This window comes from Apteryx mantelli, chromosome 4 (assembly GCF_036417845.1).
Source record: "Apteryx mantelli isolate bAptMan1 chromosome 4, bAptMan1.hap1, whole genome shotgun sequence".
Taxonomy (NCBI): domain Eukaryota; kingdom Metazoa; phylum Chordata; class Aves; order Apterygiformes; family Apterygidae; genus Apteryx; species Apteryx mantelli.
The window spans coordinates 70344723-70360941 of NC_089981.1; the positions used below are offsets into that span (position 1 = coordinate 70344723).

The 16219-nt window shown below is 35.8% G+C and overlaps 1 protein-coding gene across 1 annotated transcript in view; it reads right to left on the minus strand.

Moving 5' to 3' along the window:
* Nucleotides 1–831: 831 nt before the first annotated feature.
* EML5 (EMAP like 5) overlaps nt 832–16219 on the minus strand; it is a 128206-nt gene continuing 112818 nt past the window's right edge. Inside the window, exons 35-44 of the mRNA XM_067295610.1 lie at nt 14512–14720; nt 12087–12244; nt 8240–8354; nt 7573–7761; nt 7158–7330; nt 5507–5669; nt 4432–4535; nt 2570–2723; nt 1713–1813; nt 832–1369 (exon numbers count right to left, since the gene is read on the minus strand). Of these exons, the coding sequence (XP_067151711.1) occupies nt 1333–1369; nt 1713–1813; nt 2570–2723; nt 4432–4535; nt 5507–5669; nt 7158–7330; nt 7573–7761; nt 8240–8354; nt 12087–12244; nt 14512–14720 (1403 nt within the window). The 3' untranslated portion in view covers nt 832–1332. The remainder of the gene's footprint in view (nt 1370–1712; nt 1814–2569; nt 2724–4431; nt 4536–5506; nt 5670–7157; nt 7331–7572; nt 7762–8239; nt 8355–12086; nt 12245–14511; nt 14721–16219) is intronic.

Genomic DNA, 16219 nt, shown 5'->3' on the forward strand with positions numbered 1-16219 from the left:
TGATCAAAAAACAGGTTTAGTCTGCAATGCATCACGACAACATGATTTAGACAGCTGATGAAATCTTCCTCACTTGTACCCAAAATGTAACTTGGTACAGGTTTTTATCATCACTGAAAAGTTTTTTCATCCCACAGTCTCTGTTATGTTCCAGTACAGAATAAATGCACTTATGCTAGAGGTGACAGTAGGTCCATTTAAAGAAGCATATGATTGGATGTTTTTACAATCAGGAGAGAAATCTGAGTAAAGATCTCACCCAGCTAGTCCCAATTTTGTTAAAAAGTCTGAATGTACAAAATATAATGTTTGGAAAGTTTATATTCTCTCTGAATCCCCCCCTATGATGCTGAGAAAATAAATTCAATTCATATTGCTATGAATGTCTATTTTTGCAACTGGTGACAGCCCAAGTTTTATCAGTTATGAAGACTAAAATTGCTCACCCTGGTTCACATTTCCAGCACAGAGGCTAGCAGCTCACTCAAGCAACACAGCAATAATCTTTCTTCCACTGAGAATACTTTTATTCAAAGGCAAAAATTGGAGTTAGACTTTTAGGTTGTGGGCAAGGCACTCGCAAAGTGAGCAAATCTCTTTTTGCTCACAGAACTAATTTAATGTTTAAGTGCAACAAAAACACTAAATTAGCCATGAAGATCATGCATATCCAACAGCTTTCACCAGACATGATTGTGACCCAGGCCTCTAAATACAGAAATACTTAAGTCCTAAGGAATCTGCTCTGTCTTTTTTTTTTTTGCTTCACCAGATGATTTTTCGTCTTTGACCAGTCATAGAAATATCATTTTCCATTTTAATATTTAACCATTTATTAAAATATTATATACTTCAGAGTTAATATATGTTTTCTTTCAGTAATAAAATATGGAATACTCTTTTTTTCAATGATATTCAGACTCCAAAACTTAAAGGAAAAACATTCATGCTGAAAATAGACAATGTACAGCACTAGGTCAGAAATAACATCTCTTGATTAAAAACCCAGGATCTTACTGTGAAAACTGTACATTGCTTAACCACTCACTTTTTCCTTTTATCCATGTATTTCTTTTTCAACATCTGGCAGCGAGTGAAATACAAACATGGATTATCTGATACTGAAGCAGATCTAATGGCCTCAGCATATTTGTTACAGTCCATCCTTCTGACAGACTCTAGACACCATCTTGCAGAGACAGACTGCTCGGTGTCTTGGATCAGCACCATTTCGTAAGCATGCAGGGCACAGTAGAATGTCACATCGCAATCCTGGGTGTTTCATGCCTGTCACTTCATGCAGTGTTCTCTTTGCAAGTCTCCATGTCTCTCTCAGTGAGGCATATGCACACATTTCCAAACAAATAAGCTGCATTTTCAAAAAGATATTAAACATGAGATATAAAACACCACAATACGATTAAAAAGAAATGGCTAATAAGGTTAAAAGAAAAGCTTCAGTTAAAAGTAGGTCGCTCTAAATTAAAAACATTTTAGTCTTTATTGACTATAGAAATACACATGCTTTTATTTTAGTAAATCTTAACTGTTCATACCAACATCTGGTCTATTTATTTTGTTTCAAATATCCACTTCTTTATACACAAAAAAAGCACATAGGTAAAATGATGTGAATTTTGAACTTAAACTTTATACTCTAATGGATTGTCCAAGTCCATTCCTATTTAGATAGTAATGGAAAGGATACATACCTGCAGTCATCCCCTCCAGCACTAACAACGTATCTATCTCCACTTGCAAAGCGAATATTAGTCAAATGGGCTGAGTGCCCTAAAAATCGTTTGTGTTTTGCCTGAAAAAAAATAAAATGGAAGTCTAAATACAGGATAGCCTTGCAAATCAAGTAAGGTATGCATGTTTGTATCTACCTTCTTACTGCACCATATATTTAGAACATTCAGAATATTGTAAAGGTTTTCGGATGTGAAAGATCTCCTGAAGAACTACCACTGAGCTGCAATGCAGATTAAATTGTCTCCAAATGAGAAAGTGCCTGCAAACAGGGGACAAAGCTCAAGCTAACACAATAATATGAAATATATTTTGTCACAGGATTAACCTGCATAAATTTTGTGTAAAGTCCCTACACAGAAAAAATAATTCTCATTGTAAGTGTGCAAGCAATTTACACAGTGCAGTCTGGAAATTACCAGTGCTAGTGTTAGTGAAAAATCTGTAAACTCTTCATCCATGGAAATACACAGATGGAGCTCAAATTACCAGTTGTCTTCCTCATTTGTTAAATGGAGATTGTAAATGTAGTTAAACAGAACTAAGTGCTTTGAAATTTTCAGTATAAAGGTACCATACTGGTGCAGGCAATATTATCACCTATCAGAGCTTATAGCAACAGCTATTGTACGAAATGTTAAGAAAAGCTGGAGATGAAGCATGCTTATAATACTACAGGCTAAAGTTACATAGATGCATTAAAAAGCTACAAATTTAGAGAAGAAAATATTTCTATCATACTTCCTCCAGGGAAACAACACAAGGTCATAATATCGAAAGTACTTTTTGTTATAGTCACACAAAAAAAAATACTTACAAATTTTTCAGGACATGGAAAGTCAAACAGTTTGACCATGCCAAAATCATCACCCGTGACAAGGTTGATTCCCGAATGAGACACACAGGCACAGTTTACATCAGCTTTTTCAGCATGCCTGGACCAGATTCCAATTACTTCATCCCCCAGAACACTGAAATAGAAGAGTGAGAAATTCTTTTGAAAACTGCGGGAAAAACAATAAAGCCAGGACATAGTAAGCAACTATTATATTGCAGCTGATTTTATAAAAATGTTATTTTATGTTTTAATGCTTATACATATGAATCTCATGCAGATTTTATTCTGCAAATGATTTTTATATTATTCTATAATTGCTTTGGAAATTGATCCAATGATATAAATAATGTGGCCAATGACAACACCAAAAAGACAAAGGTGAAATCAATAGTGCCAATACTGATCAGAGAGTCATTTGCCAAAAATATGAAGGAAAAAGAAAGGACAATGAAAAATAGAACTCCACAGCAAAGTTACAAAAATTACTTTTAGTTGTTGGAAAATTCACAAGATTTATTTTCATTATAACTGTGTTTCTGTTGATTCTATAACATTTTCAGAGACATCAATTAGATGAAAAAGTTCTCTGTCCTTCAAGTCCAATGAAGATTTTTCATTAATACCAGAGAGAGAGAAATAGTCCTAAACAGAAAGCACAATGATCTTAGCCTTCCAAGAACAGACACTGAAACAAAATTTCCTTTGCCAAAGCTTTTGAAAAGCTGGTTTTTATTCAGTTCTGCTTAGAATGTACACTTATACTTCCAAGAATGCACAGAAACCAGGACTTTATTATTTCTTAATAGGTGGATGATCTGGAAATTTTTTGGGACTCTCCCTCCCCAAATCAGAACACAGTATACAATATTCAAAAAGGAAATGATGATCTACTTAGGACGTACTGGACTGGACCAAAAAAAGGCCACGCAGGTTTCTTGTTTTCATACCAAAGAAGTGACAAAATGGTTTAACCAAAAATAGAAAGCTAGCAAAACGATTCAGAACCCTTTAAAAAACTCTTAATCTCAGTCTGGTCTTGCAAGAAAATATTAGGGATTACTATTGTTTAAAGTGGTCCAATGTGGAAATTTTTCAAGCATTTACTCTCAATTTTTGTTTGAGGATGTTAGGCAGAGGACAATAATTGCAAGCAGGCAATTAGTTCACAAAGAAGCCTAGAATAGGGCATAGGCTATCAGATTTGCATAAAAAGCAAAATATATGATTTAAATATCTAATAAAAATAAAATACAGTGTCATTTTTCATATAATTTGTAAGTTAATTTTAAATGTGTTATCACTTTAATGTATTTTCAAGTATTTTCATATGCTTTCTAATATGCAGATGTTAATCACAATTTTAGGATACAGATACTACTGTAAATAATGTAATAATGTAAAACTTGAATTATTGTCTTGTGTTATCTTTTCTTGTTTTGACATGTTTTTATTTTCACTGTTCTCTTACCCCCAAATCACTGTTTTGAAGCAAACAGTGCAACATTCCAAGTAATTGGAACAGCAGAATGAAAAATTACTGAGGCTGCTATAGCTACTTGATTAAGGAGGCTCAAGATGCATAATAAATAGAATGGCATTTTTTAGAGAGAGAATTTTTATCTTATATCCTTAGTGGTCAAACAGCTCATCCTCCCCTGAGAAAATGTGTAATGTACTTTATTTTGTTGTATAGCACTTATCTGATTTGTTCCCAGAACAGATAGGTACATTTAAAAGAAAATACCTGACTGAATGAAGAGCTGAAATACACATCTAAACAGTATGTGCTTCTCCTGGAAGTTACATGTCTTTCAAAACGTGTAAATCTGTGAATTAGTTACCTGGTCCAAGTAGCCCATGTTATTCTGTCAATCACAGCCTGGTCCACAAGCTGTTTTCCTGAAGGCACTTCATAGACTTGCCTTTTGTAAGACCCAGTAGAGACCTTTGACATGAACAAAGAGAACAGTTCAGATGAATTTAAAATACATGAACTTGTTTGAAAGGACAAAGACAGAATTCTAAAGGGCTTTTAAAAAGTTTTTTTTTGATAGTACCTTTTATTCTAAAAGTAACTTATCTATTAATAAAGCCATCTTTATGAGTCATCTAGCTCAATGAGTTGAGAATTCTCAAAAATCTATACAAATATAAATTAACAATGAGAAAGAGTAAAGAATCTATAATTTTAAAATGTCTAATCAATAAAATGTAATCTAAATACACTTCATATTCTGCACATAATATTCACTCTATGTATCTATTCAGTGTGCGCTAGTACATATGTGCATAAAAATAAATAAATAAATGAGGAAAACTGAACTTAAAATCTTTAAAACTGACATGAAGCAATTCTACTCAGCCTGTAGATGTTGATTTGATAATGAAGAGGCAAAACCAGGCTCATGTTATTCCTCCTCTTGAACGTGAACAAAATGTGGAAAGTATCCCTACTTTATTTTGGTTTTAAGAAATGTTTTTAGCCCTTTGGCTGGGAGTTGTAACACCACGATTTGGGTGCTGCTCAGAGAATGCTAGCACAGAAAAGAGGTGTAATGGCACCATTTCGGCCAGGGATATGAAGGATTTCCCATTTCCCTCGGGGTTACCGAATGACAAACTGTACTCCTTCAAGACAGCCCGTCCACATCAAGGAGATAACAAGGCAGAGAAACACATAAGAGTCATTTTGAAATCTGTTTCTCCTTTCTATGCTTTTTTCTTGCATTTAATACCCAGGATAACTTTTTTTGTCATTCATTTATGACCGTAATGAAATAACAGCCTAGTGACAGTAAGACAGTATCCAGCACTTCATCACAAAATACAGCATAGTTGTCACAGGAAAATACTTGCACAGTATCTGTCATCAGTATGTTTGCCAGTCAGTTTTTTTGAACAATTAACAATTGATACCTGAAGATAAGAGCTATCTGCAGAGAAGTCCATCTGGATCACAAAGCTTGGGATATCTTTGCAGTAACTGACTCGATTTAGTGCGGGACCCAAAGTCAGATCATAAAAATCCACCGCGTTCTCGCTAGAGCCCACCGCTAAGTAACGAGAATCTGGGCTAAACCTGAACAGATAAAAGGGTTTAAAATGGAGACTGGCACTTGCAATAGAGTGTAATATCTGAGAATCACAGGTGCATTTGCATTTCAAGTATCTGCTACTCAGAACTGAAGAGGGAGGCAGAGTATTCTGCCTGCTAAGGCAAAGCAGGTTTGAAACCGAAATAAAATTTTCAGGGAATGTATATGCATTAGAAGATGGCAATAATTTTGGTAGAGCTGTCACATATAAATGAACTAGAAACACCTCTGGAACAATTCCTTATCTGATCTCATTACCACCTCAGTGAATCAGCATCTTTGTGACATGACACTGATGACTGACTCTCTAAAGCTACTTTCACACGACTACAAACTGGAAAAATGAAACACTGTAAATAAAGAAAACTCAGATCTTCTAGATGAAACAGACTGAATAAAAAGGTTTGAAATCAAATCTTTCATATGCCCAACATATCTTTGCATGGTGGTTTCTTTTCTCCAGTTTTCCTTTCTAGTCTCAGAACTCAGCAACTTCCTGGGCTGAACAAATTTCTCACTGACACACACGTTACTGGGGAAGTTTTTTTATTTCCTTCACCTCTAAGACATACCCTTGGGTCAGCTTTCTGCTTCGAGCACCCCTCTGCTCCTAGCGGTGCTCTCCTGCACTCCCGCAGCAGGGTCCCTGTTTGCTCTTATTCCTCCCAGTCACCCTGCTTTGCTCTCCAGAAGTTCCTCTGAATTGATCATGTGCAATTTATCTCACAGAAGGAACAATTCTGTCCTCCTTTAAGGGTGCTTCTACCCTACCCAGGGTGCATTAGCAAAATTTTCTTTCTGCTAACTGTATCTTTTCTAACAAAACACAACAAAAAGTAAACTGACCAAAAGACATTTCTATCATCTCTCACAATCCAGTCTTCTTCTGTAAACCTCTGATCTCATTTTACCTCCTTAACCATCATCTCACCATGTTCCTTTGCACACCTTCAGTCTGCCCCCGATTAGGGTGAACTCTTGCTTCCTTTTGTCCATTTGCCTCCCTATTCACCCTTCATTTTAACTAATCCTTGGCAATATTTCCTAAGCCTTCCCCTACTCCAGTACCTGTTTTTAAACTGCTTGCTATCTTCTATCTTCATGCATCTCCTTCTTCCTCTTTATCCCTGGTATCAGAGTAATTGCTTGAACTCTATAATTCACTCATTGATTCCAGCTCTCTGAAATGCCCTTGTAATGCTTCTCACAATGTATACAATATGTATGCAAAATACATACAAATATATATATCTAAAAATCAGAGTGCATTTGACAGTTATGCTGAGTTGGGAAGAAATTAATATATACTTTTTGGTACAAAAGCCAGGCAAACAGCATCTTTAAATTTGGAACTTTTCTTATACAATACTTTCTCTTCCATGATGTTAAGTTCATTTTTCTAATTTTGTAGTCCCATCTATTTTTCAGGTTTCCAGCAAACTACAGCAGACAAAGCCATTATATGTTCTGACCTGATATCCTGAATAGCTGATCTTCTGTCCCTCTTTTTCCCCCATATTTTTAGAGAGGTCACAAGCAAGATAATAAATTCTCCATTTTTCATGCCAATAGCTACCATATCGCCTTCTGGGCTGTAACAAACAGTACGAGCTGCATGTCCTAAACTGACTTTGTTCAGCATCTTCTGTGAAAAAATAACACAAGAGAAGAATAAATGTTCCTATTTATTCATATTTCAAAATTACCTTGTGCTAACAGTTTGCTACTATCAGATGAATTATTCTCAAAATATCAAAGTCCATGTCAAACAATTATAAAAGCTTAGTTTCTCAGGCCACACTAAAAAAGAAACTTCAAGTCCTCAAAAAATCAAACAAATCTAAGATTTTTGGCTTTGCCAAAATGGCAACTATCCTTCACACCTACCTTTTCAGCAATATCCCAGAGTCTTACTGTGCCATCTTCTGCAGCAGAAAGGAAAAAATCTCTGGAAGGATGTGTTGCCAGGCCCCAGATCGGTCCATCCATATGACCATTAATTAGAATGTTACATGCAGCATTTTTCTCTCCAACTTCAATTATTTCAGCATTCCTTGTCCCAACAAGAATTTTTCCCTTGAACAACAGTGAAAGAATTATCCCCAATACAATACATTAACTACTAGTGCTGAACAGCAATAAAGGTAAACGCCAAAGCTATAGTTCTGTCAGGAAGGTCTGCTCAAATCAAATAATCAAAGCTAATTTATTTTTTAAACTCAGCTGTGATCTATTATAGGACAAGGCTGTATATAAATCATGGCATTAGTTGAATTCTTGCTTCTAAGATAGGTACTTGTTTTACTATCACACAGAAAACTAATCCCTAATTATTCTTTATCAAAACATATACAAAATATTGTCCAAATTAAGGCCCAGATTTCCTGACACAGATTTGTATTTCTTCTGTAAAGGCAGTTGTAGATATGCTGTAGCTCAATCTTTAATTTCAATTAATTGCAAGAGCAAGAGGAAGCAAACACTTTAACACATATATGCTGACAGAGATCAACCCCCAGATTATAAGCTTTATTTTAAAGACAACATGCTTTACCTTGCCTCTACAAACAGAGCGAACACAGTCAGTCATTTGTCCTGTCTCCAGTCTGAAGGCACGGCATCGTTTCAGCTCTTGATCCCATAGTTTAACTGCTCCTCCTTCCTTTGATCTACCATGAAATCAGGAACAACCATAAGTATAATGGCTGGTGCAAAAAAAACAATGAATGTATAAAGAACTTTGTTGTTTACTGTCATTTAATGTAAATCAAGACATTTCCAGTCTATTTTAAACCATTAAGTATCCATTAGTTTTTTACTACACAGATGATACTAATATGCTTAGCTTGCTAGCTAAGCAAGTAAACAAGAACACAGCTTTTACATAGTGATCATTTATGAAACCATGATCACTTTTAAACTGATTGAAGATTTTCTTCACATATTTTTAAACTTCTCAATTATTTCTTGGTACAAATTAATAAAGTACAGTATTCTTTTAGGCTGCACTATTTGGTTAAAGTGATCACATTCTGTATCATTGTCCAGAACAATGTTTTTCAGAAGGGAAACTACCAACACTTGTATTGCAGCTCCTAGATTTTAAGCATATTTATTTACTCAACTAGAATGTTTCAGCAAGGAATTGTAAAATAGCACTTAGCAATGAAAGTATATTTTCCCAAATTGTTGATTTACTACCTGGGAACAAAAAATATTTCTTGTCACAAAAATTTCCAAAGCTGAGAAAAAAAAGGAATATGGCTACTAAAAGACATCACGAGGTGAAAGCTGGGAGAGCGCTGAAATACGAACAGAACCAAGAGAAACAGGGATTTACAGTGAAATAGAAAATATTTGCAGCACATTTTTTTAGCAGTGTATTGACAAATACTGATTCAATGCCCTCATTGTAGCAGCTACTTTAAAAAACAAGTTGAAAGATGGTCATTTAGTTCTACTAAGCCCAGTCTAAAATTAGAAAATGCACAAGATGATGACAATGAGGAAGACGGGAAAGGATAAAAAAGGGGCCAGATTCTCTGTCACTCCATTCTCATGCCACGTTTAGAAAAATGGAATTAAGGTGCCTTTGGATTACTACTTCTGTATCTCCCAAAATCTACTGCAGAACTTAAGTTGCTAGGCTACAACTAATGCAAGCTCGACCAGTCCAAATCAGACTTACAGAGCAGAACTGATGTGTGCAACAAACCAGTGAAATTGTAGTTACTTTAATAGGTGCTCCAGATTTTGGAGGTTATTTTAATTATGTATTCTAGTTTTTGATCTTCTTAGGCCAAAGAATATAAGGGAGGAAAGCCTTAAATTTATGTTAATTGATTCTAACTACTTGACATGGACAATCACAGATGTAAGTTATGCATTTTTCCATGTCCATAAAAATGGTTGTATAGTAGCTCTTTTGGAATTTTTCTGGTCAAAGGAGCAGTTGGCTAAGTGAAAAAACTGCTATCTTTTTATTAAGAAAGGCAGAGATTAGCAAAATATAGTCGAGGGAAACGGGACAAATATGACTTTTACTACATTTGTTACAAAACAAATGACAAAGGATACATGAGAAAAGCAGAGATAAAGAGGATACATGAGAAAAGCACAAGATATCCAACAAATAAATGTTAATCATAAAATCACAAAGTATTACCATCCCTTTTCAAGAGAAATGCATTTTCAGTAAAGAAAAAGAACACCTTTGACTCAAAACAGTTTTTAAAAGGGAGCTAATATTTAATGAATCAATCATAAACCTAGCATTTCCAGTTCAGATGGGATGTATGTTTTGTCTGTCTTCAAAGAGAAAAGAATCTCTCCTGAACAGAAAAAAAAACTTACATAATGTTCCATAGTATTGAGCTGCCAGTGTTACGGCTTTGATTACAGAAGGAAACCCAACAAAGAACTCTGGAAATTTTAATCACAAACCATTACTGCTTTTACAGCATTATTACCAAGAGAATTGTAATGAGTTATAAATTGATAAACCTTTTAATGCAATATTCTTTGTTTCCCAATAGTACTGTTTTGACAAATGACTGGTCATCATGCTCAGCAAAAAGACTTATCAAAAGAGCCTGGTGAACGGCAATTAAGAATGCCAAGGCAGAAGTAAATATGCAATTTTCCTAAATTCAAAATTTGTCTGGAATAATTTGAATACGCCATTTTCCGATAGGAGATGAATTAAAAAAAATAAAAAAGGCATGTTTCTCAGTAAGAACTGCTGTTTCCAAGATAAAATGGAAAAGTACATTTCCTAAGATTAAGAAAATTATTATTGTGGTTTACAATTACATTTTTAAAAGTTATCCACTGCTGATACATGTGAACAATGCACAAATCTCACAACATACTGCTTACGAAGAAGAAAATATATCTCCTAGTAACACTTGTCACTTGTAGTCACAGTTCACTGATGAAAACAGCAGATGAGTACGGCTGTGGAGAACTGTGATTATTAGTTGATATGTTGTTTTAATAGCTTTTTCCACATTGTAACTCCTCTTGACAAATGAGACAGGCTGGGTGCTGGCTAAAGTGAATTTGAAGTTCAAACCTTAGGAAGATATTTGAACTAAGAGAAGGTTATTCATTACTGTTTCTTCTAGGTCAGAAACAGTAATTATTAAGAGGCTTTCAAACTAAGTGGCAGAGAGAACACTCTCTTCATTAAATTACAGTGATGGTTCATAAACACTGGAAGAAAATATTTTAAGCACAGGAATAGAGAAGTTTTGAACTGGATCTGAACATCAACCAGGACCTTTCAAGACTATGGAAAAGGTAGTAAGTGATCTTTGCCCTGCAAAATGGGACACTATGATGCCATAAGATGGATTGTATTACAACTGAACTGATTTTTTTTTTTTTTTTGCTTGTTCATCAGCAAGACGCTAAGAGAAGATGAAAATGTCTGAAGAAGTATTTTGTTTACAACCCCGGAAACAAAATGAGGATGATGCTGTACATTCTGATTTGAGAGAAGACAGTTTACCTCTGCCATCATAACTAGACAGGATGCTTCCTATAAAAGAAGCTGTGCATTTATGCTATGACAAAATGTTTCATACATTTATTTATTCACACTGTGCAAATGACTTGGATTGGACTTGGATTAACAACCTTCTACTCAATTCAACTTCACAAAAGAAAGTAACCCAACAAGGACTAGGTAACTTTTTTATGCTTACCTCTATCTTTCAAAATAAATGTACTTGCCTTCTCTCAAAAGTAATACCATTGTGATAAATGCCATTGAATTATTTAGTAAAATGATAAGTAAGGTGCTTTCAAGACTACTTCTAATTGTAACAGTTCAGCCACCTTCAGCTTAGGGAGAGAAAAGCGCACCATCTCTTTCAGAACTGATGCACTTGGAAAAGTGTTACCTGCCTGGTGTGATGCAGTGTAATTAATCATTCATTTATTTTACACTTGCCTAGTTATTTGTAACCAAAATAATGCAAAGTCATGAAAGCTACTTCAGGCATTTCATGATATGTGCTGTAGTAGAATGACTGCTATCTAGAAGTTAAAATTATGAAGAACTACTTGTGCAGCATTTAGATTCTCTTTCATCCCCATTGACTTTAGGTATTTAAGCAAGGCACCCAGGGTGGAATCCTAATTACTGTAGGTTTTCTCTTATAATCAATGGAAAAAAATTAGGTTCCTGAGCTCATGTGGGCTGGCTTACATTTTGGAGGTGGTAGCTACTTTTTTTTCTACCAACTATTTAGGGGTCCTAAAGTGACTTCTCTTCCAACTTTGATGTCTCAGTCACTTGAATCAGAAGCCCAGTTTTAGATGGGATGAATCCAAACCATAATTTTTAAAGAATATGTGCGCATACAGAAAAAAGAAAAAAAAAAAAAAAGACTCACGGTCTTTCCTTGCCTCCTGTAACGATCAAACCATCCCTTAATGTAGTATACATTGTGAAAACAGGTCCATTGTGAGCTTTGGCCACAATTCGTATCAATACATGATCTTTCCAAACACAAACATCTCCACTGATAGTACCTGTAAATGTCAAGTTATTCTGAAAAGGGGAAAAATATATTCATCATCTGATTCTGAGTAAGGCAGGAAAAAAAACATTCAGAAATAATTAAAGGTCATCACCATTTGCATTTAGGCTAGACTGGTTTTATTAACTGCTGCTGTAGAAGAGCAGATTGTGGAGGGGCAGTAAGAACCTCTAGGGTCAGAACAATCAGCTGCTACATACTCCCTTTAAGTCTGAAAGGTGCTTTCTTGTAGCTAATACATTCTCCACTGCAAGAAGAAATGCAATGACAGATTCAGCCATAGCATATTCTGTGTTGTCACCCTATCAGATGTGTACAACTGTGGTAAAAATGTAGAAAACCAAGAACAGTTTTGACATTTCACCCAGAAACAGGCAAGTTGCAGTACCACTGCTACGCACATTATGCTTACAGCCACTTTCACTGTTAAGTGAAGGTACTCACCAGATTACAGTAACCATTAGTTTAAGAAGAAAACTGTCTGATACTAACTCAGAAGTAAAAAACTGTTTTTCTTTACTTTGCTTCCTATTTTTGAAAAGTAATAAAAATCATTTTAATTATCTTTGGTTTTTAAAATGAATTTATTAGGATACATTTAAAACCCATTGGGACTGGTTGTTGACTTAAACTGTTTTCTTAACTTAAGTGAAGAATCCCTCAAGTTCAATATTATGTGTAGTATTTTACAGTACAGATATTCATGTATAGATCTGGCAAGAACACTTTCCTTGACTGGGTGTGTTGCTGTTCTACATCCTTATTTAAAGGGGTGGATGGGTGGGGGGATGGGTGTGAAGATGATGCCCCTAATAAATAAGTAAATAAAAGAGAACTTGAAGTGAACCTGGGAGAAGATCCTCTGATCATCCTCATGGCATAACTTCTAAGCTGTTTCCAAGCCCTGTTTTGGATTCCTCAAACTAGCTCCTTCTGATACAAAACCAAGGAAGAAGTGCACTCCTGGAACTGCTCCCTACAGGCAGCATGGGGAACACACCAGCTATGGCTTCAGTCTCTCTGCACACCTTTTCACAAAATCCCTGCAGCTTTGTATCCTCAAACAATCTTGGATGCCCTAATACCACACCCCAAGGCATTCAGCATACAGCCTCATCTTCCTGCTAAAAGTCTGTCCCTTCATGAGAAAGTTCACAGAGGCTTCCCAAACCACAGATGAATGCCTGGGCTGTGCTTCTCTAACACCTATCTTTTGGAAGCTATCTTTTTGCCTTGTAATATTTATTTGATTATAAATTTGTCTCCACTTCACTAAAGGTAGAATGAATCATTGAGTCCTGATACCCACTCCTCTAAGCAATCCTGAAATATGCAACACAAGACAGAGACAAAACTAAATGGCCAACAAAACACAAACCTCATGTCTTTTTCTCCTCATCAAATATCAACATTCAACAAATACATGTTCCTTAGACCGTACTCTAATCAACTAACCAGGTTTTCTTTTCACAGCCAAAGGTCTTTCCTAGAAAGAGGATGTTGCCCTCTCTTAAATCAGAGGTAGCTAAAGAGATGCCACTGTGGAAAGAGGGAGTCTTAGAAACAGTGAAACCTCAGGACATTGACAGTTTCAAAAATTCAAAAATCAATAGTAAAAATTCAGTCTGGACCCAGCTGGCAGTTCAGAAAGCAGAACAGAAACAGATGCAATGAATGAGAAGCACCCTTTCATAAGAAGGCTGTGGCTTTCGGCCCAGCTGAAGATAAGAGCGCTGCTCATACAGAGCAAGACTTGAAATGGCAAAGATACAAAACTTAGCAACAAGGCCCGCACCTGTCAAAAATAAAACAATACCAAACCCTAAAGCAGTCGTCTAACAGCCATAAATATTAATGAATGCCCCTGGATGGTGGTGCTCTCGGATCACCCATGAGTAGTAACGCATACAGATTATAACATAAATCACTCCCAGGTGGGCATAAGATTAGCCTCATTTCTTCTGCTTGGTTCCTGCAGTCTTCAGTCAGCATTGTTTTATCTGGATTAAATGCCAACCAGCAAATAATCATCCCAAAGCACCTCTATTTGCTTCTTCTGAAAACATATTAATTCATAATCTTTTTTTTCTTTTCTGTTCTAAAGAAAGCTGATATTAGTTCTAACTAACAGGCAAGTATTAGAAACGCTAAACTGAGCTTAAAACAATTGACATACTCATCAGCAGGCTGGAAAAGTCTCACTTGAACTGAAAAAAGGCAGAAGAGTCAAGACATTTTTGTACACATGCATTTTTAAATAGTTTGTTATAGTACATACAGCTCCAAAAGCTGCAGATAGCATCGTCTGCATTCGGGCATCTTCTATGGAACTCAGCAGCCCTTTTTTACTGAGAAGAGCTCTTCCAGCCAGTGTCCAGAACCTCACGTGTTTTACTCCCACGGAAACAAACTGGGTATCTGAGTCTGGTCTGAATTCTGCTACAAATATACGCTGGTTATGACCAGCTCGGCTGGCAATTTTGGCACCTGACAGAAAGAAAATGGACATTTTGAATTCACCAAGAAAATATGTGTTTATAATTAAAAAAAGTTATTTTGGAGAATGATGAATCATCCAAGACCAGACAGGCCACAAAAAGCACAAACTATTCCTAATGTGAGCCTCGAACATGTTCTGCAACATTTTAAATTCTTGAAAACTAAAAATATTTTCAAGCTATGTACCCAGAGTGGAAAAAATTTGGATTAAGATGCAGATGAAACAAAAATTGTCTAATAATACCCAGTATCCAAGGGTGGTGCCTAATGAAGATGCTGTCTGCTTATAATTTTCAATTTCCTCAAGAGCCCGAGAGAGTTAGGAGTCGAAATCCAAGCACGTATCCAACTCCTATTATATTCCTAACATTCCTCTGAAAATTCTGAACTCTGGATGAGTCTAAATTGCATGAGACTAATGGATGACTGCTGTAAATTTTGTTCAAAGTTGTTTTATTTATTTCTGCAGAAAATGAAGAAACTGACTTTGTTACATATGGTCTTAGATTCAAAGATAGTGCTTTTCCAGTCTTTGCAGCGGTGTCAAAAATCAGGCATTTTGACCCAAAGAAAGATTCTTTGAGACTTTTATTACCTGAAAAAACATTACATTAGGAGGCTTCCTAAGGTACTTTGCCCTTTCCAGGGCATGTATCACTTAACTGCCATGCTGAGGCTGTATGAACTCTTAAGGGCGAGCCCAGAGATGTTCAGACTGAAATGGCAGTGAATTGCACCGCAGGCTTTCACCACAGAACCTCCATACAATCTAAGACTCTATAAACACACATTTGACACTGCACTCAGCCAAACAGGATCTAGCAGACACAAACTGCAAAGGATCATTTTTAATAACTCAGTAGCTGATCTTTATATACCTGAGAGATATTAGTTGATCAGCAGAAATCTCCAAATGGAGAGGAAATAAACCCCTAAGCCTGGAGAAGCAACTTCACAGTCTAGGCATGGTTTTGTTAGACAGAAAGGAGATGAAGAAAGGAGCTGACCAAATCCCTTTAGCCAATCTGTAGTATAGTTTAAGACACAAATTACATAGTGGCATAGGGCAGTTGTACCGACATCATATTTTTGCAAATTACAACATTTTGGGATGATTTTAGGAGTACAACAACATAGTAATCAGACTAGGGAATTTCTTCTGGGAGCAAAAATATTTATAAACAGTTTTTACTTTGCAGCAAAGTAATGACTGCAATAAGAAACTGAATGAAGAACAGGATTTTTTTTCATTATTCTAACTGGATATCAAGGAAGCACCTTGATCTTTACCCAAAAGTTCCGAAGGGGATATATTTAGCAATTATTAGAATGGATAAGTACATTTAACTTACCTTTTCTTGTTCGGTGCATACGACACAGCATTTATTGTAATTATTTTCTATCAGCTGATATTTTTATGTTACAATTGGCCTCGACTCAACCCAGCATGCCTGTAACAATATAAACGCATTCTACAAAAGCAATCA